At 46.3% G+C, this 27,665-nt stretch overlaps 1 protein-coding gene across 1 annotated transcript in view; it reads left to right on the top strand.

Annotated features, from left to right (window-relative positions):
* Nucleotides 1-27,665, top strand: part of SPEG (striated muscle enriched protein kinase) — a 292,468-nt gene that overhangs the window by 109,732 nt on the left and 155,071 nt on the right. The window contains exons 7-9 of the mRNA XM_038769099.1: nt 19,641-19,795; nt 22,996-23,084; nt 25,729-25,904. Of these exons, the coding sequence (XP_038625027.1) occupies nt 19,641-19,795; nt 22,996-23,084; nt 25,729-25,904 (420 nt within the window). The remainder of the gene's footprint in view (nt 1-19,640; nt 19,796-22,995; nt 23,085-25,728; nt 25,905-27,665) is intronic.

Below are 27,665 nucleotides of genomic sequence, written 5' to 3' on the forward strand. Positions count from 1 at the left end.
ATATAATATAATATAATATGATATAATATAATATAATATGATACAATATAAAATAATATAATATAATATAATATAATGCAATGTAGTGTAATATAATATAATAATATAATATAATATAATATAATATAATGTAATATAATATAAAATAATATATAATATAATATAATACAATATAATATAATATAATATAATATAATATAATATAATATAATATAATGTAATATAATATAATATAATGTAATGTAATATATAATATATATTATATATATATTATTATATATATATAATTCCTAGCCATTCCTAGCTCGGGCAGTGGCTAGTGAGGGGTAGGCCATTGGCTACCAGTCAAAACTCCCCCGTGCTGGATACGAACCTAAGTGATGTGGGGATGGAAGGGGGGGATGAAGAAAGGGAGCGAGTCTGGGAGACGCAGAGGGAGAATTTATTGAGTTGACCGCGCAGAAGGCGCCAATGGTCAAGCGCTTAGTACAGTGCCCTGCACACAGTAAGCGCTCAGTGAATACGATTGAATGAATGAACCACTTCACATTCTCCCCTTTCATATCCTACTACATGGAAATGACAATCCGGTTTCTTCCCTACAATTTTGGATTTGTCATATAATAATAATAATAATGATAGCATTTATTAAGCGCTTACTAAGTGCCAAGCACTGTTCTAAGCGCTGGGGAGGTTACAAGGTGATCAGGCTATCCCACGGGGGGCTCACAGTCTTCATCCCCATTTTACAGGTGAGGGAACTGAGGCACAGAGGAGTTAAGTGACTTGCCCCAAGTTGCACAGCTGACAAGCGGCGGGGCCGGGATTTGAACCCATGACCTCTGACTCCAAAGCCCGGGCTCTTTCCACTGAGCCACACTGCTTCTCATCCAAGTACCACAGTTATTATCATTATTAGTAGTATTATCATTAATTGGGCTGCCCCTTGAATTAATTCAGTCCCAGCAGGAGGAAGGAAAGGATCATCGCGCCAAGCCCATTTCATCATCATCATCATCATCAATCGTATTTATTGAGCGCTTACTGTGTGCAGAGCACTGTACTAAGCGCTTGGGAAGTACAAATTGGCAACATATAGAGACGGTCCCTACCCAACAGTGGGCTCACAGTCTAGAAGGGGGAGATGGGGAAACTGAGGCTCAAGGGATCCGAAAACCCCAGATCAGGCTAGCCTAGTCAAATCAACTGCAAATGGCAAATATTGCCCCCTGTTAACTCTTCAGAATGCCAACCTCTTGTTCATTCATAAGCGCTTAGTACAGTGCTCTGCACATAGTAAGCGCTCAATAAATATGATTGATGATGAGCGGTGTAGTTTTCTCTGCCTCCGAGAGGATTCTTTTAATATGATGTGACATGATGGCCGTGCCATCATGGGATGGCAAATGAGTGGGGATTTAACTTTGAATTCAGATGGATGAATGAAGGTTTTTTTTTATAGCATTTATTAAGCGCTTACTATGTGCAAAGCACTGTTCTAAGCGCTGGGGAGGTTACAAGGTGATCAGGTTGTCCCATGTGGGGCTCACACTTTTCATCCCCATTTGACAGATGAGGGAACTGAGGCCCGGAGAAGTGAAGTGACTTGCCCAAAGTCTCACAGCTGACAATTGGCGGAGCCGGGATTTGAACTCATGACCTCTGGCTCCAAAGCCCGGGCTCTTTCCACTGAGCCATGATCGTTCTTGTGTAAACAACCTGTTTTGTTTCTGTCTACTTGTTTTGTTTCGTTGCCTTTCTCCCCCTTCTAGACTGTGAGCCCGCTGTTGGGTAGGGACCGTCTCTATATGTTACTGATTTGTCCTTCCCAAGCGCTTAGTACAGTGCTCTGCACACAGTAAGCGCTCAGTAAATGCGATTGATTGAATTCTCCCTGCCCACCCCCAGACAGTAACCCCAATGAGGGGAGAAGCAGCGTGGCTCAGTGGAAAGAGCCAGGGCTTGGGAGTCGGAGGTCGTGGGTTCTAATCCCGGCTCACTTGGACGAGTCACTTAACTTCTCTGCGCCTCAGTGATCTCATCTGTAAAATGGGGATGAAGACTGTGAGCCCCCCGTGGGACAACCTGATCACCTTGTATCGCCCCTGAGCGCTTAGAACAGTGCTTGGCACTCCAGGAGGCCTTCCCAGACTGAGCCCCTTCCTTCCTCTCCCCCTCGTCCCCCTCTCCATCCCCCCAATCTTACCTCCTTCCCTTCCCCACAGCACCTGTATATGTGTTTGTACAGATTTATTACTCTATTTATTTATTTATTTATTTATTTTACTTGTACATATCTATTCTATTTTATTTTGGTAATATGTTTGGTTTTGTTCTCTGTCTCCCTCTTCTAGACTGTGAGCCCACTGTTGGGTAGGGACTGTCTCTATATGTTGCCAATTTGTACTTCCCAAGCGCTTAGTACAGTGCTCTGCACATAGTAAGCGCTCAATAAATACGATTGATGATATGTATATATGTTTGTACATATTTATTACTCTATTTATTTATTTATTTATTTATTTATTTATTTATTTATTTATTTATTTATTTTACTTGTACATATCTATTCTATTTATTTTATTTTGCTAGTATGTTTGGTTTTGTTCTCTGCCTCCCCCTTTTAGACTGTGAGCCCACTGTTGGGTAGGGACTGTCTCTATATGTTGCCAACTTGTACTTCCCAAGCGCTTAGTACAGTGCTCTGCACACAGTAAGCGCTCAATAAATACGATTGATTGATTGATTTCAGTCTTCTATAGATGTCTTATAGAGAAGCAGCATGGCTTAGTGGCAAGAGCCCTTCAAAGCCCTACTGAGAGCTCACCTCCTCCAGGAAGCCTTCCCAGACTGAGCCCCCTCCTTCCTTTCCCCCTCCTCCCCCGCCCCATCCCCCCCGCCTTACCTCCTTCCCCTCCCCACAGCACCTGTATATATGTATATATGTTTGTACGGATTTACTACTCTATTCATTTTATTTGTGCCTATTTATTCTATTTATTTTATTTTGTTGATATGTTTTGTTTTGTTGTCTGTCTCCCCCTTCTAGACTGTGAGCCCGCTGTTGGGTAGGGACCGTCTCTAGATGTTGCCAATTTGGACTTCCCAAGCGCTTAGTCCAGTGCTCTGTACACAGTAAGCGCTCAATAAATACGATTGATTGAATGAATGAAGAGCCCCGGCTTGGGAGTCAGAGGACGTGGGTTCCAATCTCGACTCCGCCACCATTATTATTAATAATGATAATGGCATTTCTTAAGCGCTTACTACACGCCAAGTAATTACTACTGTTCATTCATTCATTCATTCAATCGTATTTATTGAGCGCTTACTGTGGGCAGAGCACTGGACTAAGCGCTTGGGAAGTCCAAGTCGGCAACAGATAGAGACGGTCCCTACCCAACAACGGGCTCACAGTCTAGAAGGGGGAGACAGACAACAAAACATGTGGACAGGTGTCAAGACATCAGAATAAATAGAAATAAAGCTAGATGCACATCATTAACAAAATAAATAGAATAGTAAATATGTACAAGTAAAATAAATAGAGTAATAAATCTGGACAGACATATACACAGGTGCTGTGGGGAGGGGAAGGAGGTAGGGCAGGGGGGATGGGGAGGAGGAGAGAAAAAGGGGGCTCAGTCTGGGGAGGCCTCCTGGAGGAGGTGAGCTCTCAGTAGGGTTAAGCACTTCACTCTAATATAACGTATTTATAATAATAACAACAATAATAATAACATTTGCTAAGCACATACTATGTGTCATCCACTGTTCTAAGCGCTGGGGAGGTTACAAGGTGATCAGGTTGTCCCACAGGAAGCTCACAGTCTTCATCCCCATTCTACAGATGAGAGAAATGAGGCCCAGAGAAATGAAGTGACTAGCCCAAAGTCACACAGCAGACATGTGGCAGAGCCGGGATTTGAACCCATGACCTCTGATTCCCAAGCCCGGGCTCTTTCTACTAAACCACGCTGCTTCTCAAGAAGCAGTTTACAGAGTGCTTACCGCATGCCGAGATCTCCAGACTGTAAGCTCGTTGTGGGCAGGAATTATTTCTACCACCTCAGTTATAGCATACTCTCCCAAATGCTTTGTCCAATGCTCTGCGTACCAGAAATGCTTAATAAATAATAATAATAATAATAATAATAATAATAATAATAATAATAATAATAATAGTAATAGCATTTGTTAAGCGCTTACTATGTGCAAAGCACTGTTCTAAGCGCTGGGGGGGATACAAGGTGATCAGATTGTCCCAAGTGGGGCTCACAGTCTTCATCCCCATTTGACAGATAATAATAATGATAGCATTTATTAAGCGCTTACTATGTGCAAAGCCCTGTTCTAAGCGCTGGGGGGATACAAGGTGATCAGGTTGTCCCACGGGGGGCTCCCAGTCTTCATCCCCATTTTCCAGATGAGGCCACTGAGGCCCCGAGAAGTGAAGTGACTTGCCCAAGATCACACAGCAGACAGGTGGCGGAGACGGGATTCGAACCCACGACCTCTGACTCCCAAGCCTGGGCTCTTTCCCCTGATCGATCGAGATCAGATTCTTTCTGATGTGAGCTGAGACCTCCAGAGGCCTGGAGAGAGAAAGAGAGAGAGAGAGAGAGACTCTGTGTGTGTGTGTGTGTGTGTGTGTGTGTGTGTGTGTGTGTGTGTGTGTGGTTTTGTGTGTGTGTGTTTTGTGTGTGTGTTTTTGTGTGTGTGTTTTTTTGTGTGTTTTTGTGTGTGTGTGTTTTTGTATGTGTGTGTGTGTGTGTGTGTGTGTGTGTGTGTGTGTGTGAACACTGTAAAGTGAAGCAGGGGATGTCACATGAAGCAGCGTGGCTCAATGGAAAGAGCCCGGGCTTGGGAGTCAGAGGTCATGGGTTCTAATCCCACCACCTGTCAGCTGTGTGACCTTGGGCAAGCCACTTAACTCCTCTGTGCCTCAGTCCCCTCATCTGTCAAATGGGGATGAAGACTGTGAGCCCCACATGGGACAACCTGATGATCTTGTATCCCTCCCAGCGCTTAGAACAGTGCTTTGCACATAGTAAGCGCTTAACAAATACCATCACTATTATTATTATTATCCCGGGTCTAATCCCCTCCCGCCCCCCCCCCCCACCCCCAAGACTGACTGTGAACTCACTGTGGTTATGGATTGTCACTGTTCATTGTTGTCTTGTACTTTCCCAAGCGCTTAGTACAGTGCTTTGCACACAGTAAAGCGCTTAATAAATACGGTTGAAAGAATGAATAGGCAGGGACTCTCCACCCAGCCCTGGATTAATAATAATAATGATAGTAATCATTATTATGGTATTTGTTAAGCGCTTACTATGCGTCAGGCACTGCATTCATTCAGTCGTATTTATTGAGCGCTTACTGTGTGCAGAGCACTGTACTAAGCGCTTGGAAAGTACAATTCGGCAACAGATAGAGATGGTCCCTACCCAACGACGGGCTTACAGTCTATTTATTTTATTTTCTTAGTATGTTTGGTTTTGTTGTCTGTCTCCCCCTTTTAGACTGTGAGCCCACTGTTGGATAGGGACTGTCTCTATATGTTGCCAACTTGGACTTCCCAAGCGCTTAGTACAGTGCTCTGCACACAGTAAGCGCTCAATAAATACGATTGATTGATTGATAGAAGGGAGAGACAGACAACAAAACAAAACAAGTAGACAGGCGTCAATAGCATCAAAATAAATAAATAGAATTATAGATTCATTCCCTGTCTCCCTTCCCTCTTGAAACATAGTCCAAGTGGGACAGGGACTCTGTCTCACCTGATTATCTTGCATCAATAGCATCAAAATAAATAAATAGAATTATAGATATATACACATCATTAATAAAATCAATAGACTAATAAATATGTGCATCGGGGACAGGGACTCTGTCTCACCTGATTATCTTGCATCAATAGCATCAAAATAAATAAATAGAATTATAGATATATACATCATTAATAAAATGAATAGACATAAACATGTACATAGGGGACAGGGACTCTGTCTCATCTGATTATCTTGCATCAATAGCATCAATATAAATAAATAGAATTATAGATATAAACACATCATTAATAAAATAAATAGACTAATAAAAATGTGTATAGGGGACAGGGACTCTGTCTCATCTGATTATCTTGTATCAATAGCATCAATATAAATAAATAGAATTATAGATATACACATCATTAATAAAATAAATAGACTAATAAATATGTGCATAGGGGACAGGAACTCTGTCTCGTCTGATTATCTTGTATCTATAGCATCACTATAAATAAATAGAATTATAAATATGTACACATCATTAATAAAATACATAGAATAATACATATGTACATAGGGGACGGGACTCTGCCTCACCTGATTATCTTGCATCAGTAGCATTAATCAAATAAATAGAATAATGAATATGTACATAGGGGATGGGACTCTGTCTCATCTGATTATTCATTCAATCATATTTATTGAGTGCTTACTATGTGCAGAGCACTGCACTAAGAGCTTGCACTGTACTAAGCGCTTGTATCAAAAGCATCAGTATAAATAAATAGAATTATAGATATATGCACATCATTAATAAAATGAATAGATAATAAATATGTGCATAGGGGACAGGGACTGTCTCATCTGATTATCTTGTCTCAATAGCATCAGTATAAATAAATAGAATTATAGATCTATACACATCATTAATACAATGAATAGACATAAACATGTACATAGGGGACAGGAACTCTGTCTCATCTGATTATCTTGTATCAATAGCATCAATATAAATAAATAGAATTATAGTTATATACACACATTAATAAAATAAATAGACTAATAAATATGTGCATAGGGGGCAGGAACTCTGTCTCTATCTTGCATCAATAGCATCAATATAAATAAATAGAATTATAGATATATACACATCATTAATAAAATGAATAGACTTAAATATGTACATAGGGGACAGGGACTCTGTCTCTGATTATCTTGTATCAATAGCATCAATATAAATAAATAGAATTATAGATATATACACATCATTAATAAAAGAAATAGACTAATAAATATGTACATAGGGGACAGGGATTCTGTCTCATCTGATTACCTTGTATCAATAGCATCAATATGAATAAATAGAATTATAGATGTATACACATCATTAATAAAATGAATAGACTAATAAATATGTACATACAGGATGGGACTGTCTCACCTGATTATCTTGTATCAGTAGCATCAATATGAATAAATAGAATTATAGATATATACACATCATTAATAAAAGTACATAAGGGATGGGACTGTCTCACCTGATTACCTTGTATCAATAGCATCAATATGAATAAATAGAATTATAAATATATACACATCATTAATAAAATGAATAGACTAATAAATATGTACATAAGGGATGGGACTCTGTCTCACCTGATTATCTTGTATCAATAGCATCAATATAAATAAATAGAATTATAGATTCATTCAATCGTATTTAGTGAGCGCTTACTGTGTGCAGAGCACCGGACGAAGCGCTTATAGGCATATACACATCATTAATAAAATAAATGGAATAAATATGTACATATATACACAAATGTTGTACTAAGCATTGGGGTGGATACAAGCAAATCATGTTGGAAACATCATTAATAAAATAAATGGAATAAATATGTACATATATAACACAAATGTTGTACTAAGCATTGGGGGTGGATACAAGCAAATCATGTTGGAAACAGTCCCTGTCCCACGTGGGGCTCACAGTCCCAATCCCCATTTTCCAGAGGAGGGAACTGAGGCCAGAGTAGTGAAGTGACTGGTCCAAGGTCACACAGCAGAGAAGTGTCAGAGGCAGGATTAGAACCCACGACCTTCTGACTCTGGGGCCTGGGCTCTGTCTACTCCGCCTTGTTGCCTCTCCCTGTGGGTCTGGGGGTTTGGTTGTCCCCCTGATAATGGGGTCTGGGTAGTGAGGCAGATTGAATCCTCAGAACATCTTTCGGGATTAAAATCCCGTTGAGTTGTGTTTTTTTCCCCCATTTCTTGGTTTTTCTGGTATTTGTCCAAGCATTGTGCTAGCCATTCATTCATTCATATTTATTGAGCACTTACTGTGTGCAGAAGCCATTCATTCATTCATTCAATCGTATTTATTGAGCGCTTACTGTGTGCAGAGCACTGGACTAAGCGCTTGGGAAGCCACTGGAGTAGATACACGCTAATCAGGTTAGACATAATCCCTGTCCCACATGAGGCTCACGGTCTTAATCCCCATTTTACAGATGAGGGAACTGAGGCCCAGGGAAGAGCAGGGACTTGCCCAAGTTCACACAGCAGACAACGCTTTGGGAAAGGAATGCATCTGTTTATTGTTGTATTGTACTCTCCCAAGAGCTTCCCGTTTTTGGGTAGGGATTGTCTCTATCTGTTGCCCAATTGTACTTTCCAAGCGCTTAGTACAGTGCTCTGCACACAGTAAGCGCTCAGTTGGCTCAGTGGAAAGAGCCCGGGCTTAGGAGTCAGAGGTCATGGGTTCTAATCCCGGCTCTGCCACTTATCAGCTGTGTGACTTCACTTCTCTGGGCCTCATTTCCCTCATCTGTTAAATGGGGATGAAGACTGTGAGCCCCCCGTGGGACCACCTGATCACCTTGTATCCTCCCCAGCGCTTAGAACAGTGCTTTGCACATTGTAAGCGCTTAACAAATGCCATCATTATTCTTCTCTGGGCCTCAGTTCCCTCATCTGTAAAATGGGGATGAAGACTGAGCCCCTCGTGGGATAACCTGATTACCTTGTATCTACTCCAGCGCCTAGAACAGTGCTTGGCACATAGTAAGTGCCTAACGAATACCAATATTATTATTATTGTTATAAACACGATTGAATGAATGAATGAATGAACAGTAAGCGCTCAGTAAATACGATTGAATGAATGAATGAAAGTGTGTGTCCGCCTTTGGATTGTATGAAGGGGGCAGGGCTGGTTTCCAATCTGATCATCTTAATAATAATAATAATGATGGCATTTATTAAGCGCTTACTATGTGCAAAGCACTGTTCTAAGCTCTGAGGAGGTTGCAAGGTGATCAGGTTGTCCCACGGGGGGCTCACAGTCTTCATCCCCATTTTACAGATGAGGGAACTGAGGCCCAGAGAAGTGAAGTGACTTGCCCAAAGTCACACAGCTGACAGGTGGCAGAGCGGGGATTTGAACCCATGATCTTGTATCTACCCTGATGTTGGCACAATAGGCATTTCACAGATTCTATTATAATGATAATAATTATTATTACAAAACATTGAACTTAATGTTTGGGGGAGTACAATAATAATAATGATAATTATAATATTTATTAAGCGCTTTCTATGACTTTGGGCAAGTCACTTAACTTCTCTGTGCCTCAGTTACCTCATCTGTAAAATGGGGATGAAGACTGTGAGCCCCCTGTGGGACAACCTGATCACCTTATAACCTCCCTAGTGCTTAGAACAGTGCTTTGCACATAGTAAGCGCTTAATAATGCCATCGTTATTATTGTTATTATTATTATGACCCTGGGCAAATCCCTTTTCTTCTCTGTGACTCGTTTACCTCATCTGTAAAATGGGGAGTGAGACTGTGAGCCCCACGGGGGACAGGGACTGTGTCCAACCCCATTTGCTTGCCTCCACCCCAGCGCTTAGTACGGTGCCTGGCACATAGTAAGCGCTTAACGGCTGTGGAGTCAGAGGTCATGGGTTCAAATCCCGGCTCTGCCAATTGTCAGCTGGGTGACTTTGGGCAAGTCACTTCACTTCTCTGGGCCTCAGTGACCTCATCTGTAAAATGGGGATGAAGACTGTGAGCCCCCCGTGGGACAACCTGACCACCTTGTAACCTCCCCAGTGCTTAGAACAGTGCTTGGCACATAATATGTGCTTAATAAATGCCGTTATTATTATTATTATTATTAACAAATACTACTGTTATTATTACCATGTGCCAGGCACTGTTTTAGGTACAAGATAATCAGGGTGGACACAGTCCCTGTCCCACATTCATTTATTCATTCAATCATATTTATTGAGCACTTCCTGTGTGCAGAGCACTGTACTAAGCGCTTGGGAAGTAAAAGTCGGCAATATATAGAGACGGTCCCTACCCAACAGCGGGCTCCCAGTCTAGTAGGGGGAGCCACGGGGCTCACTGTCTTAATCCCCCTTCTACAGATGAGGGAACTGAGGCACAGAGAAGTGAAGTGATTTGCCCAAGGTCACACAGCAGACGAGTGGCAGGGCCAGAATTAGAACTCAGATCCTTCTGACTCTCAGGCCTGAGGCCTATCCACTAGACATCAGTTCTTCTCTGACAAGGCACATGTTCTCTGCCATTAAGGAATTTTCAGTGTAATTCATTCATTTATTCATTCAGTCGTATTTATTGAGTGATGATGATGGCATTTATTAAGCGCCTACTATGTGCACAGCACTGTTCTAAGTGTTGTGTGCGGAACACTGTACTAAGCGCTTGGAAAGTCCAATTCGGCAACAGATAGAGACAATCCCTACCCAACAGCAGGCTCACAGTCTAGAAGGGGGAGACAGACAACAAAACAGAACAAGTAGGCAGGCGTCAATGCCATCAAAATAGATGAATAATAATAATAATCAATCAATCAATCAATCGTATTTATTGAGCGCTCACTGTGTGCAGAGCACTGTACTAAGCACTTGGGAAGTACAAGTTGGCAATATATAGAGACAGTCCCTACCCAACAGTGGGCTCACAGCCTAGAAGGGGGATTATTAATTAGTAATTATTATTAATCATAACTAATTACTATTAATTCTCAGTCATAATTAATTACGATTGATTATTATTAATCGTAATTAATCACTATTAATTATTATATTATTAATGAATAATTATGGCATTTCTTAAGCGCTTACTGTGTGCAAAGCACTGTTCTAAGAGCTGGGGAGGTTACAAGGTGATCAGGTTGTCCCACGGTGGACTCACAGTCTTCATCCCCATTTTACAGATTAGGTCACTGAGGCCCAGAGAAGTGAAGTGACTTGCCCCAAGTCACACAGCTGACAATTGGCGGATGCGGGATTCGAACCCATGACCTCTGACTCCAAAGCCCATGCTCTTTCCACCGAGCCACGCTGCTTCTCTAATTATAGAATAGAATTATTATTATTATTATTCTATTAGGATTATCTAATAGAATTACAAATATAGACACATCATTAATAAAATAAATAGAATAATAAATATGTCCAAATGGACACAAGGGCTGTGGGGAGGGAAAGGGGGTAGGGCAGAGGGAGGGAGTGGGGGTGATGGGGAGGGGAGGACAGCTGAGGAAAAGAGGGGGCTCAGTCTGGGAAAAATGTAATTAGGAAGACAGGGCAGTAGAGGAGAGGAGGAAAGTCAGGCAGGATATGCAGGCAGTAATAATAATAATAATAATAATAATGACATTTATTAAGTGCTTACTATGTGCAAAGCACTGTTCTAAGCGCTGGGGCGGATACAAGGTGATTAGGTTGTCCCACATGGGACTCACAGCCTTCATCCCCATTTTACAGATGAGGGAACTGAGGACCAGAAAAGTTAAATAATAATAATAATAATAATAATAATAGCATTTATTAAGCACTTACTATGTGCAAAGCACTGTTCTAAGCGCTGGATGACCTGCCAAAAGTCACGCAGCTGACAATTGGTGGAGCCGGGATTTGAACCCATGACCTCTGACTCCAAAGCCCGGGCTGTTTTCCACTGAGCCAGGCAGTAAAGTCAGCGCAGAGATAATAATAATAATAATATTCATTCATTCAATCGTATTTTTTGAGCTCTTGCTGTGTGCAGAGCACTGGACTAAGCACCTGGAAATCATTCAATCAATCAGTCGTATTTATCGAGCGCTGACTGTGTGCAGAGCACTGTACTAAGCGCTTGGGAAGTCCAAGTTGGCAACATATAGAGACGGTCCCTACCCAACAGTGGGCTCACAGTCTAGAAGAAAGTAAAATATGACGCTAAACAGAGACATTCTCTGCCCACAATGAGCTTAGAGTCTAGAGGTGGGGAGGAATAATTGTGGTATGTGTTAAGCGCTCACTGTACTGAGCTTTGGGGTGGATACAAGCAATGGAAATCCAGCAGCCTCTATTCATTCATTCATTCATTCATTCATCATCATCATCATCATCATCATCATCATCATCATCAATCGTATTTATTGAGCGCTTACTATGTGCAGAGCACTGTACTAAGCGCTTGGGAAGTACAAATTGGCAACATATAGAGACGGTCCCTTCCCAACAACAGGCTCACGGTCTAGAAGGGGGAGACAGACAACAAAACCAAACATATATACAGGTGTCAAGTCGTCAGAACAAATAGAATTAAAGCTAAATGCACATTATTAACAAAATAAATAGAATAGTAAACAAAATAAATAGGACAGTATGTACAATCATATTTATTATTATTATTAATAATAATAATAAGTCCAATTTGGCAGCGGATGGAGACAATAATAATGACGGTATTTGTTAAGTGCTTACTATGTGCAAAGCACTGTTCTAAGCGCCAGGGAAGATACAAGGTGATCAGGTTGTCCCACGTGGGGCTCACAATCTTAATCCCCATTTTACAGATGAGGTCACTGAGGCACAGAGAATAATAATAATAATGGCATTTGTTAAGCGCTTACTATGTGCAAAGCACTGTTCTAAGCGCTGGGGGGGGGATACAAGGTGATCAGGTTGTCCCACGTGGGGCTCACGGTCTTCATCCCCATTTTACAGATGAGGTCACTGAGGCACAGAGAATAATAATAATAACAATAATAATAATATTTGTTAAGCGCTTACTATGTGCAAAGCACTGTTCTAAGCACTGGGGGGATACAAGGTGATCAGGTTGTCCCACGTGGGGCTCACGGTCTTCATCCCCATTTTACAGATGAGGTCACTGAGGCACAGAGAATAATAATAATAATAATGATATTTGCTAAGCGCTTACTATGTGCAAAGCACTGTTCTAAGCGCTGGGGGGGGGGATACAAGGTGATCAGGTTGTCCCACATGGGGCTCATGGTCTTCATCCCCATTTTACAGATGAGGTCACTGAGGCTCAGAGAAGTGAAGTGACTTGCCCAAGGTCACACAGCAGACGTGTGGTGGAGCCGGGATTCGAACCCATGACCTCTGACTCCAAAGCCCGGGCTCTTTCCACTGAGCCACGCTGCTGAGCGCTAACTGTGTGCAGAGCACTGTACTAAGCGCTTGGAAAGTACAATTCGGCAACACACACGAGACGGTCCCTACCCAACAACGGGCTCACAGTCTAGAAGTTGTGGGAAGGGAACGTGCCTTCCAACCCCGTTGCATTGTCCTCTCCCCAAGCGCTTAGTACAGTGGTCTGCACACAGTAAGCGCTCAATAAGTAGGAATGATTGATTGAGAGGAGGAGGAGAAGAAGAGCCGGCCTTGAGGAGTAGTTTCCCCAGCAGACATAAGGCTCCTCTCTCCCTCTGGGCTGCCTTCACCTCAAGTTTCCTCCCAAAGAACCCCCAGAGAACAAGGGAAAATAATAATAATAATAATAATATAATAATAATAATAATAGTAATTGCGGTATCTGTTAAGCGCTTACTATGGGCCAGAAACTGTAATAATAATAATAATATTGGCATTTATTAAGCACTTACTCTGTGCAAAGCACTGTTCTAAGCGCTGGGGAGGTTACAAGGCGATCAGGTTGTCCCACGGGGGGCTCCCAGTCTTCATCCCCATTTTCCAGATGAGGGAACTGAGGCCCAGAGAAGCGAAGTGACTTGCCCAAAGTCACACGGCCGACAATTGGGGGAGCCGGGATTTGAACCCATGATCTCTGACTCCAAAGCCCGGGCTCTTTCCACGCTGCTTAGCACCGGGGTGGATACAAGCAAATCGGGTTGGACACAGTTCCTGTCCCTCAGGGGACTCACAGTCTTCACCCCCATTTTCCAGATGAGGGAACTGAGGCCCAGAGAAGTGAAAGGACTTGCCCAAGGCCATACAGCAGACAAGCGGCAGAGCCGGGATTAGAACCCGTGACCTTCTGACTCCCAAGCCCAGGCTCTATCTATTCAGCCTAGTGGCAAGAACCCGGGCTTGGGAGTCAGAGGACATGGGTTCTAATCCTACCTCCGCCTCCCGACTGCTGTGTGATTTCGGGCAAGTCACTTCACCTCTCTGGGCCTCAGTTCCCCCGTCTGGAAAATGGGATGAAGACCGTGAGCCGCACGAGGGACAACCCGATGACCTTGTATTTACCCCAGCGCTTAGAACAGTGCATGGCACATAGTAAGCGCTTAACAAATACCATCATTATTGCAATTATTATTAGTCCATAAAGTCAGGAGTCCCCCTTCTCCCCCACCCGCCTTCAGAGGAATCCAAATCTCCGTTTTCCCAAGAGTGGGCAGGGAACCAACTCGACTAATAGTCTACTCTCCCAAGCGCTTAGTACAGTGCTTTGCACATAGCTGCAAAGCACTGCCTGCCTCTTGACTCTGAGGAGCAGTGAAGAAGAGCCCGGCCTTTGGAGTCCGAGGTCATGGGTTCGAATCCCGGCTCCGCCACGTGTCTGCTGTGTGACCTTGGGCAAGTCACTTCACTTCTCTGAGCCTCAGTTCCCTCATCTGTAAGATGGGGATTAAGACTGTCAGCCCCATGTGGGACAACTCGATCACCTTGTATCCACCCCCAGCGCTTAGAACAGTGCTCTGCACATAGTAAGCGCTTAACAAATGTCATTAAAAAAAAAAGAAATAATGGGTAGAGCAAATGCCAGGGAGCCAGAGGTCATGGGTTCTAATCCCGGCTCCGCCACTTGTCTGCTGTGTGACCTTGGGTGAGTCACTTCACTGTTCTGGGCCTCAGTTCCCTCATCTGGAAAATGGGGATGGAAGCTGTGAGCCCCATGGGGGACAGGAACTGCGCCCTACCCACTTTGCTTGTATTCATTCATTCAATCGTATTTATTGAGCGCTTACTGTGTGCAGAGCACTGGACTAAGCGCTTGGGAAGTCCAAGTTGGCTTGTATCTACCCCAGCGCTTAGTATAGCGCCTGACACACAGTAAGCACTTAACTAATAATGATGATGATGATGATGGCATCTGTTAAGCGCTTACTATGTGCAACGCACTGTTCTAAGCGCTGGGGGGGGATACAAGGTCATCAATCGTATTTATTGAGCGCTTACTGTGTGCAGAGCACTGTACTAAGCGCTTGATCAAGTGCGTGATCACAAGGTGATCACGTTGTCTCACATGGGGCTCACCATCTTAATCCCCATTTTACAGATGAGGGAACTGAGGCTGAGAGAAGTTAAGTGACTTGCCCAAGTTCACTATATAATAATAATAACAATGGTATTGGTTCATTCACTCATTCATTCAATCAATCGTATTTATTGAGCGCTTACTGTGTGCAGAGCACTGTACTAAGCGCTTGGGAAGTACAAGTTGGCAACATATAGAGACGGTCCCTACCCAGCAGCGTGGCTCAGTGGAGCCCGTCATTATTAATAGTATTATTATTAGAGGAGGAGACAGACATTAATAGTAACCAAGGCAAGTAGCGCTGCAGGAGAAACAGCGTGGCCCGGTGGAAAGAGCACAGGCTTTAGAGTCAGAGGTCACGGGTTCAAATCCCACCTGTCAGCTGTGTGACTTGGGGGGAGTCACTTCTCCGTGCCTCGGTTTCCTCATCCGTCAAAGGGGGATTGTCCCCCGGTGGGACAACCTGCTCACCTCGCCAGCGCTTAGAACGGTTCTTGGCACATAGTAAGCGCCTACCGAATGCCTTCGTTCGGATTATTAGCCCCTTCCCCTGGGGCGGGGTCGCTGTCTCTGCCACCACCACCCCCCCGCCATCCTCCCAGGGGATCCGGTTGTGTCAGGGCGGTGTGGCCGTAAGCAGAGAAAGAACAGGCGCAGCTGGCGGGGAGCGAAGCGGGGCGTGGGAGCTAAATACAGCAGCACGAGGACGATTATGATGTTCCCTCTCGGGCCCCTGCATGGCCCCCTCCCAATTCCTCCCGCCCCCCCACCCCGGATCCGGGCTCCCGCCTCGCCGCCTTCGTGGCCGTCCGCACCGCCCCGTCCCCAGAGTGGCGGAGGGCCAGGCCGCCCCCCGCCCCTGGGGTCAACAGGCTGCCCCCCACCAGGCCTGGGGGGCGTGAAGCGGCCGAGCGGGGGACTGGTCTAGACTCCCACCGGCCCCCCAGGAGAAGTGGGAGCGGGGGGCCGCACCCTCGGACGGCCCAGGCCGGGCCCGGTGGGTCGGGGGGCCCGGCCTGAGCGGATGCAGGTGGGGGCCCCCCGTCCCCTGGGTGAGTCGGGGGGGCGCGGCCTGCCCGCTGGCTGGGCTGGAGGGGGCTGGGGGGGGGTTTTGGGGTGGGAGGGAGGCCGGAGGAGGGCAAGCGAGCCATTCCTGTCTCTATTTGGCAGTCGGAGCGGAGCCAGGCCGGGCCGGGCTCGAAGCCAAGCCCCGCGAGGAACACCGGGCTCCGTCGGCCCTCCGAGCCCCGCGGTCCCTGCAGCCCCTCCGAGCCCACCCCACAACCTCCGGACCCCCGCCCCGACCCCCATCCAAGGGCAGGGGTTCCCCCCGGGGAGCCCTTCGGGCCTAGGCCGGGCGAGAGGAGGCGTGGGCCGCCTCACGCGGATGGGCGGCACCCGGCGATCGGGGCCTGAGAGGGAGGAAGGGGGTCATCAGGGGCAGCCGAGCCCCCCAAGGAATCCAGGAGGCCTCCTAGGGGGAGGGGACGGTGGGGGGAGAGGCTGGGAAGCGGGGCGTCGGGCCCGGCTGCCGTCGAGGCCTGGTCGCTTCGGCATCTCAGATCCGCCGGCCCCTCGTACATCGTACCCGGGCCCGGAATGCCCCCAATCCCTCTGCCCATCCACCAAACTAGCCCTCGTCCTCCCTTCAAGGCCCTACTGAGAGCTCACCTCCTCCAGGAGGCCTTCCCAATCGATCAATCAATCGTATTTATTGAGCGCTTCCTGTGTGCAGAGCACTGGACTAAGCGCTTGGGAAGTCCAAGTTGGCAACATCTAGAGACAGTCCCTACCCAACAGTGGGCTCACAGCCTAAAACTGAGCCCCTTCCTTCCTCTCCCCCTTGTCCCCCTCTCCATCCCCTCCATCTTACCTCCTTCCCTTCCTCACAGCACCTGTATAGATGGATATATGTTTGTACAGATTTATTACTCTATTTATTGATTTATTTTACTTGTACCTATCTATTCTATTTATTTTATTTTGTTAGTATGTTTGGTTTTGTTCTCTGTCTTCCCATTTTAGACTGTGAGCCCACTGCTGGGTAGGGACTGTCTCTATGTGTTGCCGACTTGTACTTCCCAAGCGCTTAGTACAGTGCTCTGCACACAGTAAGCGCTCAATAAATACGATTGATTGATTGATTGACCGGTGTGGGACGGGGGGAGAGGGGTGCAGACCACCTCCCTGGGAAGACCCCCGGCTGGAGGGAAGTTGCCCCCTTCCCCACCCCCTCCCTCTGCCCCCGCTGGGGTCACCAGCCCTGGTGCTCTTGCCCGCTTTTCTCCTACCCTCCTGCCAAGAAGTCATTCCTTCTTTCATTCAGTTGTATTTATTGAGCGCTTACTGTGTGCAGAGCACTGGACTAAGCGCTTGGGAAGTCCAGGTTGGCAACAGAAAGTCCTTCCTGGAGGCCTCAGCGCAGACTCCAGCCCCTATTGCTGCTTCCCAAATAATACTTGTATCTACCCCAATGCTTAGCGCAGAGTAAGCACTTAACAAATACCATCATTATTATTATTGTTGCCAGCTTATACTTCCCAAGCGCTTAGTACAGTGCTCTGCACACAGTAAGCACTCAATAAATACGATTGAATGAATAATAATAATAATAAATAGCATTTTGTTAAGAGCTTACTATGTGCAAAGCACTGTTCTAAGCACTGGGGAGGTTACAAGGTCATCAGGTTGTCCGACGGGGGGGCTCACAGTCTTCATCCCCATTTTACAGATGAGGTAACTGAGGCACAGAGAAGTTAAGTGACTTGCCCAAAGTCACACAGCTGATTCTAAGCGCTGGGGAGGTTACAAGGTGATCAGGTTGCCCCACGGGGGGCTCACAGTCTTAATCCCCATTTTACAGATGAGGGAACTGAGGCACAAAGAAGTGAAGTGACTTGCCCAAAGTCACCCAGCTAACAATTGGCAGAGCTGGAATTCGAAGCCATGACCCCTGACTCTAAAGCCTGTGCTCTTTCCACTGAGCCACGCAGAGCCCGGGCTTTGGAGTCTGAGGTCATGGGTTCGAATACCGGCTCCGCTGACGGTCAGCTGTTTGACTCTGGGCAAGTCACTTCACTTCTCTGGGCCTTAGTTCCCTCTTCTGTAAAATGGGGATGAAAACTGTGAGCCCCCCATGGGACAACCTGATCACCTTGTAACCTCCCCAGCACTTAGAACAGTGCTTGGCACATAGTAAGTGCTTAATAAATGCCATTAAAAAAAATAGTCACTTCACTTCTCTGGGCCTCAGTTCCCTCATCTGTAAAATGGGGATGAAAACTGTGAGCCCCCCCGTGGGACAACCTGATCACCTTGTAACCTCCCCAGCGCTTAGAACAGTGCTTGGCACATAGTAAGCGCTTAACAAATGCCATTAATGAGAAGCAGCGTGGCTCAGTGGAAAGAGCCTGGGCTTTGAAGTCAGAGGTCATGGGTTCAAATCCCAGCCCCGCCAATTGGCGCTGTGTGACTTTGGGCGACTCGCTTCACTTCTCTGGGCCTCAGTCACCTCGTCTGTAAATCAATCAATCAATCAATCGTATTTATTGAGCGCTTGCTGTGTGCAGAGCACTGTACTCAGCGCTTGGGAAGTACAAGTTGGCAACATATAGAGACAGTCCCTACCCAACAGTGGGCTCACAGTCTAAAATATGGGGTAAAGACTGTAAAATAGAAACTGTAAAAGTCTGTAAAATGGGGGTAAAGACTGTGAGCCCCCCGTGGGACAGCCTGATCGCCTTGTAACCTCCCTGGTGTGAGCCCCACTGTTGGGTAGGGACTTGTCTGTATATGTTGCCAACTTGTACTTCCCAAGCGCTTAGTCCAGTGCTCTGCACACAGTAAGCGCTCAATCAATCAATCAATCATCAATCAATTGTATTTATTGAGCGCTTACTGTGTGAGGAGCACTGGACTAAGCGCTTGGGAAGTACAAGTTGGCAACATCTAGAGACAGTCCCTACCCAACAGTGGGCTCAATAAATACAATTGAATGATTGATGCTTAGAACAGTGCTTGGCACACAGTAAGTGCTCAATCAATCAATCAATCAAGCATATTTATTGAGCGCTTACTGTGTGCAGAGCACTGGACTAAGCGCTTGGGAAGTACAAGTTGGCCACATCTAGAGACAGGCCCTACCCAACAGTGGGCTCAATAAATACAGTTGATTGATTGATGCTTAGAACAGTGCTTGGCACACAGTAGACGCTTAAGAAATAGCATCATTATTATGATTATTATTACTGGGGGGGGTCCTCCCCAGCCCCCCACCACTCAAATCTCGGTTTCTTCCTCCCCAGGGGCCAGCCGCTCCCCCTTGGGCAGCCCCATCACGTCGGATGAGGAGTACCTGAGCCCCCCGGAAGACATGCCCGAGTCTGGGGACCCCCCGGTTCGCGCTGCCAAGGCCCCAGCACCCCCGGACCCCAGCTGCAAGGCGCCCCCGACTTTCCAGGTCAGTGGACGTCTACTCCCGGGCCCAGACTTCATTGAGTCGCTATTTATTGAGCGCTCACAGGGTGCAGAGCACTGGACGGAGCGCTTAGAAAGTGCAATTCGAACCCAGGCCCTCCATGTCCCACCCTGGCCTGCACAGACGTCCCGCTCACCCTGCTCATCCCGGGGACGGGGGACCCTGGGGTGGTGGTGGGGACACTGGACCCCCATCCCCTGCTCATTCATTGCGGTGCTTTGCACATAGTAAGCGCTTAACAAATACCATCAACATCATCAAATCCCGGCTCTGCCGCTTGTCAGCTGTGTGACTTTGGGCAACTCACTTCACTTCTCTGGGCCTCAGTTCCCTCATCTGCAAAATGGGGATGAAGACTGTGAGCCCCACGTGGGACAACCTCATCACCTTGTATCCCCCAGCGCTTAGAACAGCTTTGCACATAGTAAGCGCTTAATAAATGCCATCATTATTATTGTTATTATCATCATCAATCGTATTTATTGAGCGCTTACTGTGTGCAGAGCACTGTACTCAGCGCTTGGGAAGTACAAGTTGGTAACATACAGAGACAGTCCCTACCCAACAGTGGGCTCACAGTCTGAAAGGGGGAGACAGAGAACAAAACCAAACATACTAACAAAATAAAATAAAATAAATAGAATAGATATAGAATAGATATCATCGTCATCATCAATCGTATTTATTGAGCGCTTACTGTGTGCAGAGCACTGGACTAAGCGCTTGGGAAGGACAAGTTGGCAACATATAGAGACGAGCCCTACCCAACAGTGGGCTCACAGTCTAGAAGGGGGAGACAGACAACAAAACCAAACATACTAACAAAATAAAATAAAATAAAATAAATAGAATAGTTATAGAATAGATATGTACAAGTAAAATAAATAAATAAATAAATAGAGTAATAAATATGTACAAACATATATACATATATACAGGTACCATATTATTTATTTATTCGATCGATAGTAAAATTTATTTATTTTACTTGTACATATCTATTCTATTTTATTTTGTTAGTATGTTTGGTTTTGTCTCCCCCTTTTAGACTGTGAGCCCACTGTTGGGTAGGGACTGTATCTATATGTTGCCAATTTGTACTTCCCAAGCGCTTAGTACAGTGCTCTGCACACAGTAAGCGCTCAATAAATACTATTGATGATGATGATGATGATCATTATTAGCATTATTATTATCCATTCATTCATTCATTCAATAGCATTTAACAAGCAGAGCACTGTACTCAGTGCCTGGGGGAGTCCAATACAACCCAAAACAGATGCATTCCTTGCCCACAACGAGCTATTTACGTGTTTATTCTATTTATTACATATTTATTCTATTTATTTTATTTGTTAATATGTTTTGTTGTGTTCTCTGTCTCCCCCTTCTAGACTGTGAGCCTGCTGTTGGGTAGGGACTGTCTCTATATGTTGCCAACTTGTACTTCCCAAGCGCTTAGTACAGTGCTCTGCACACAGGAAGCGCTCAATAAATACGATCGAATGAATGAATGAATATTTATTGAGCACTCAGTGTGTGAGCATAGTGCTTAGCACAGTGCTCTGCACACAGTAAGCGTTCAGTAAACACGATTGAATGAATGTGAACAGTACTGTGCTAATCGCTTGGGAAAGTCCAATACAACAATAAGCAGACACAGTCCCTGCCCACAAAGAGCTATTTATTGAGTGCTTACTGTGTGCAGAGCACTGTACTAAGCGCTTGGGAGAGTCCAACACAACCCAAAACAGACACATTCCTTGCCCACAACGAGCTGTTTATTGAGCATTCACTGTGTGAGCAGCACTGTGCTAATCGCTTGGGAAAGTTCAATGCAGCAATAAGCAGGCACATTCCCTGCCCACAAGGAGCTATTTATTGAGCGCTGACTGTGTGCAGAGCACTGTACTAAAGTTTGGGAGAATCCAACACAACCATAAACAGACACATTCCCTGCCCACAATGAGCATTTATTGAGCACTTACTGTGTGCAGAATTCTGGACTAAAGGTTGGGAGAATCCAACACAACCATAAACAGACACATTCCCTGCCCACAACGAGCATTTATTGAGCACTTACTGTGTACTAAAGGTTGGGAGAATCCAACACAATGATAAACAGACACATTCCCTGACTAAAACAAGTATTTATTGAGTGCTTACTGTGTACTAAAGATTGGGAGACTCCAACACAACCATAAGCGGACACATTCTCTGCCCACAAGGAGCTATTTATTGAGCACTGACTCTGCAGAGCACTGTACTAAAGGTTGGGAGAATCCAACACAACCCTAAACAGGCACATTCCCTGCCCACAAGGAGCTATTTATTGAGCACTGTGTGCAGAGCTCTGCCCTAAAGGTTGGGAGAATCCAACACAACCATAAACAGACATATTCCCTGCCCACAACGAGCATTTATTGAGCACTTACTGTGTACTAAAGGTTGGGAGAATCCAACACAACCATAAACAGACACATTCCCTGCCCACAAGGAGCTATTTATTGAGCGCTGGCTGTGTGCAGAGTGCTGTACTAAAGGTTGGGAGAATCCAACACAACCCTAAACAGACACATTCCCCGTCCAAAACAAGCATTTACTGAGCGCTTACTGTGTACTAAAGATTGGAAGACTCCAACAGAACCATAAACAGACACATTCCCTTCCCACAAGGAGCTATTTATTGAGCGCTGGCTGTGTGCAGAGCGCTGTACTAAAGGTTGGGAGAATCAATCAATCATATTTATTGAGCGCTTACTTTGTGCAGAGCACTGTACTAAGCGCTTAGAATCCAACACAACTATAAGCAGACACATTCCCAGTCCACAATGAGCATTTATTGAGCACTTACTGTGTACTAAAGCTTGGGAGAATCCAACACAACCATAAACAGGCACATTCCCTGCCCACAAGGAGCTATTTATTGAGTGCTGACTCTGTGCAGAGCACTGTACTAAAGGTTGGGAGAATCCAACACAACCATAAACACATTCCCCGTCCACAGTGAGCATTTATTGAGCGCTTACTGTGTACTAAAGACTGGGAGACTCCAACAGAACCATAAATAGACACATTCCCTGCCCACAAGGAGATATTTATTGAGCTATTTATTGTGTGCAGAGCGCTGTACTAAGCGTTTGGGAGAGGCCAGGATAACACTCCGCAACTTCCCATCCCAGGTGCCTCTCCAGGACCAGTTGGTGCAGGAGGGCCACAACGTGACCATGACCGTCCGTGTGCAGGGGGATCCCGAGCCCGTCGTCTCCTGGTGAGCGTCCCCCGGGAAAACCGGCCCCCCGGATTCCCGCCGGACCCGGAAAGGGGAAAGGAAGGATCCTGAGGAGGCCAGAAGGGAATGGATGGATTTGGGGAGGGGGCAACGTGGGCTGGATTCATTCATTTAATCGTATTTATTGAGTGCTTACCGTGCGCAGGGCACTGGACTAAGTGCTTGGGAGAGGACGATAGAATGGTCAAGACCCACATTCAGCCTGGTGTAGTAATCAACATTCAATCAATCAATCAATCAATCAATCAGTCGTATTTATTGAGCGCTTACGGTGTGCAGAGCACTGTACTAAGCGCTTGGGAAGTACAAGTTGGCAATATATAGAAACAGTCCCTACCCAACAGTGGGCTCACAGTCTAAAAAGGGGGAGACAGAGAACAAAACCAAACATACTAACAAAATAAAATAAATAGAATAGATATGTACAAGTAAAATAAATAAATAAATAAATAGAGTAATAAATCTGTACAAACATATATACATCTATACAGGTGCTGTGGGGAAGGGAAGGAGGTAGGATGTGTTAACCTCATTTACCTGTATTTACCTTTACATTCAGTCGTATTTACTGAGCGCTTACTGTGTGCAGAGTGCTGTAGAGAAGCAGCGTGGCTCAGTGGAAAGAGCCCGGGCTTTGGAGTCAGAAGTCATGGGTTCGAATCCTGACTCTGCCAATTGTCAGCTGTGTGACTTTGGGCAAGTCACTTCACTTCTCTGGGCCTCAGTTTCCTCATCTAGAAAATGGGGATGAAGACTGTGAGCCCCATGTGGGACAACCTGATCGACCTTGTATCCTCCCCAGTGCTTAGAACAGTGCTTTGCACATAGTAAGCACTTCATAAATGCCATTATTATTATTATTATTACTACTTACAGCACAGGCCTGGGAGTCCGAAGGTCATGGGTTCTAATCCTGGCTCCCCCTTCTGTCTGCTGTGCAACCTTCAGCAAATCACTTCACTTCCTCTGTGCCTCAGTCACCTCGTCTGTAAAATGGGGGTGAAGACTAGGAGCCCCGCGGGGGACAACCTGATTGCCTTGTATCCCCCCAGTGCTTAGAACAGTGCTTGGCACATAGTAAGCACTTAACAAATACCATCATTATTATTATTAGAGGGGGAGACATTCATTCATTCATTAATTCATTCAACCCTATTTATTGAGCGCTTACTGTGTGCAGAGCACTGGACTAAGCGCTTGGGAAGTCCAAGTCGGCAACATAGAGAGACGGTCCCTACCCAACAATGGGCTTACAGTCTAGAAGGGGGAGACAGACAACAAAACCAAACAGGTGGACAGGTGTCAAGTCGTCAGAACAAATAGAATTAAAGCTAAATGCACATCATTAACAAAATAAATAGAATAGTAAATTCTCTTATTCTATTCTATTCTATTCTATTTTATATTAGACATCAATACGAATAAACTGCAGATCTGAACCTAAGTGCTTAGTTCCAAGAAATTTCCCATTCCTCACTAGAAAGCTATCATCACTCACACTTTTAGACTGTGAGCCCACTGTTGGGTAGGGACTGTCTCCATATGTTGCCAACTTGTACTTCCCAAGCGCTTAGTACAGTGCTCTGCACACAGTAAGCGCTCAATAAATACAATTGATGATGATCACTTCCGATAGATTGTCCTTGTGGGCAAGTACGAGGTTTTAACTTCATCATCCGTGAGTTCCTGTCCGACCTGTTCATCCTGTATCTACCCCAGTGCTCAGAACAGTGTTTGGAACATAATAATAATAATGGCATTTATTAAGCGCTTACTCGGGGCCAAGCACTGTTCTAAACACCAGGGAGGTTACAAGGTGATCAGGTTGTCCCACGGGGGGCTCACAGTCTTCATCCCCATTTTACAGATGAGGTAACTGAGGCCCAGAGACGTGAAGTGACTTGCCTGAAGTCACACAGCTGACAAGTGGCAGAGCCGGGATTTGAACCCATGACCTCTGACTCCAAAGCCTGGGCTCTTTCCACTGAGCCATGCTGCTTCTCATAGTAAAGTGCTCAATAAATACGATTGAATGAATAAAAGATTCACAAGACCACCATTATTTGTCAACAGAGGTATTTATTGAGCACTTACTGTGTACAGAGCACTGTACTAAGCGCTTAGGAGAATACCGTACAACAGCGCTAGAAGACACTTTCCCTGCCCACAACGAGCTTATTGTTATTTACTACTACGATGATGATGATGACGATGATGATGATCATGATGAAGCAGCGTGGCTTAGTGGAAGGAGCCCGAGTTTGGGAGAAAGAGGTTGTGGGTTCCAGCAGTTGGGCAGGTCTCTGTCGGGCTCCCGACAAGAGAAAGGAGCCCCGAGTTCAGAATTTGGGGGTTCACCGGCCCATCTATTACTCTATTCATTTATTATTACTCTTTTTATTTATTTTATTTGTACATATTTATTCTATTTATTTCATTTTGTTAATACGTTTTGTTTTGTTGTCTGTCTCCCCCTTCTAGACTGTGAGCCCGCTGTTGGGTAGGGACCGTCTCTATAGGTTGCCAACTTGGACTTCCCAAGCGCTTAGTCCAGTGCTCTGCACCCAGTAAGTGCTCAATAAATACGATCGAATGAATGAATGAATGAATCTTCCCCTGCCAGGTTGAGGAACCGGCAGCCAGTCCGTCCCGACCAACGGCGCTTCACGGAGCAGGCGGAAGGCGGCCTCTGCCAACTGCGCATCCTGGCAGCCGAGCGTGGGGACGCCGGCTTCTACACCTGCAAGGCAGTGAACGAATATGGCACCCGGCAGTGCGAAGCCAAGCTGGAGGTCAGAGGTGAGGACTCCCCCCCGCCCACCCGCCGCTCCGGGCCCCAGCTCTACATCCTGCAACGGGCCCGGGGTCAGTCTTGAGGAGACGGGGGAGGAGAGCGGGTTTTCCTGAGGTGCCGGGGAAGGAGAGTAGGCCTGGACAAGGCCCATCCTGAGGGAACGAGGGAAGAGGGCAGGCCCGGCTCGGGCCAGTCCTGAGGGAATGGGAAGAGAACATCAGTTCTGAGAAACCAAGGGAGGAGAACAGGCCCGGCCCAGATCGGTCCTGAGGAGCCAGGGGAGAGGAGCAGGCCTGGCCAAGGTTCATTCAGTGGAAGAGAAAGGAGAACAGGCCCAGGACAGATCAGTCTGGAGGAAACAGTCCTGAAGAAATGGGAAGAGAACAGGCCTGGCCCAGGTCAGTTCTGAGAAACCAAGGGAGGAGAACAGGCCCGGCCCAGGTCGGTCCTGAGGAGCCAGGGGAGAGGAGCAGGCCTGGCCAAGGTTCATTCAGTGGAAGAGAAAGGAGAACGGGCCCAGGACAGATCAGTCTGGAGGAAACAGGGGAGGAGAGCAGGCCCAGCTTTGGTCAGTTCTGAAGAAATGGGAAGAGAACAGGCCTGGCCCAGGTCAGTTCTGAGAAACCAAGGGAGGAGAACAGGCCCGGCCCAGGTCGGTCCTGAGGAGCCATGGGAGGAGAGCAGGCCTGGCCAAGGTCCATCCAGAGGAAGAGAAAGGAGAACAGGCCCAGGACAGATCAGTCTGGAGGAAACAGGGGAGGAGAGCAGGCCCGGCTCAGGTCAGTCCTGAAGAAAGGGGAAGAGAGCAGGCCTGGCCCAGGTCAGTTCTGAGAAATCAAGGGAAGAGAACATGCTCAGCCCAGGTTGGTCCTGAGAAGCCAGGACAGTAGAACAGGTAAGGGCCAGAGTTATTCCCGAGGAGCCAAAGGTAGAGATCAGACCCAAACCGGCTCAGTCCTGAGGAGCCATGCGGGGAAAGGAGGCCTGATCCAGGTCTGTCCTGAGGAAACAGAGGAGTAGAGCAGGCTTGGCCCAGGTCAGTCTGAGGAAACAGAAGGAGAATAGGCCCAGCCCAGATCTAGTCCTGAGGAGCCAGGACAGGAGAACGGGGAGGGGCCGCGGTCGCTCCTGAGGAGGCAGAAGGGGAGAGCAGGCCTGGCCCGGGTCAGTTATGAGACACCAAGGGAGGAGAGAAGGCCCAGCCCAGGTCAGTCCCGAGGAGCCAGGGAAAGAAAACAGGCCCGGCTTGGGTTAATCCTGAGGAGCCAGGGGAGGAGAGCAGGCCTGGCCAAGGTCCATCCAGAGGAAGAGAAAGGAGAAAAGGCCAAGGACAAATCAGTCTGGAGGAAACAGGGGAGGAGAGCAGGTGTGACTTGGGTCAGTCCTGAGGAAAGGGGAAGAGAGCAGGCCTGGCCCAGTTCAGTTCTGAGAAACCAAGGGAGGAGAACAGGCCCAGCCCAGGTCGGTCCTGAGAAGTCAGGAGAGGAGAACAGGTAAGGGCCAGAGTTATTCCTGAGGAGTGATAAGTAGAGATCAGACCCAAACCAGCTCAGTCCTGAGGAGCCATGCGGGGAGAGGAGGCCCAATCCAGGTCTGTCCTGAGGAAACAGATGAGTAGAGTAGGCCCGGCCCAGATCAGTCCTAAGGAGCCAGAACAGAGGAGAACAGGTAGGGGCCAGGGTCACTCCCGAGGTGCCAGAAGAGGAAAGCAGGACTGGCTCAGGTTAGTCCTGAGAAGCTAAAGAAGCCCAGCTCAGTCCTAAGAA

The sequence above is a fragment of the Tachyglossus aculeatus genome, chromosome 1 (genome assembly GCF_015852505.1).
Source record: "Tachyglossus aculeatus isolate mTacAcu1 chromosome 1, mTacAcu1.pri, whole genome shotgun sequence".
Lineage (NCBI taxonomy): Eukaryota > Metazoa > Chordata > Mammalia > Monotremata > Tachyglossidae > Tachyglossus > Tachyglossus aculeatus.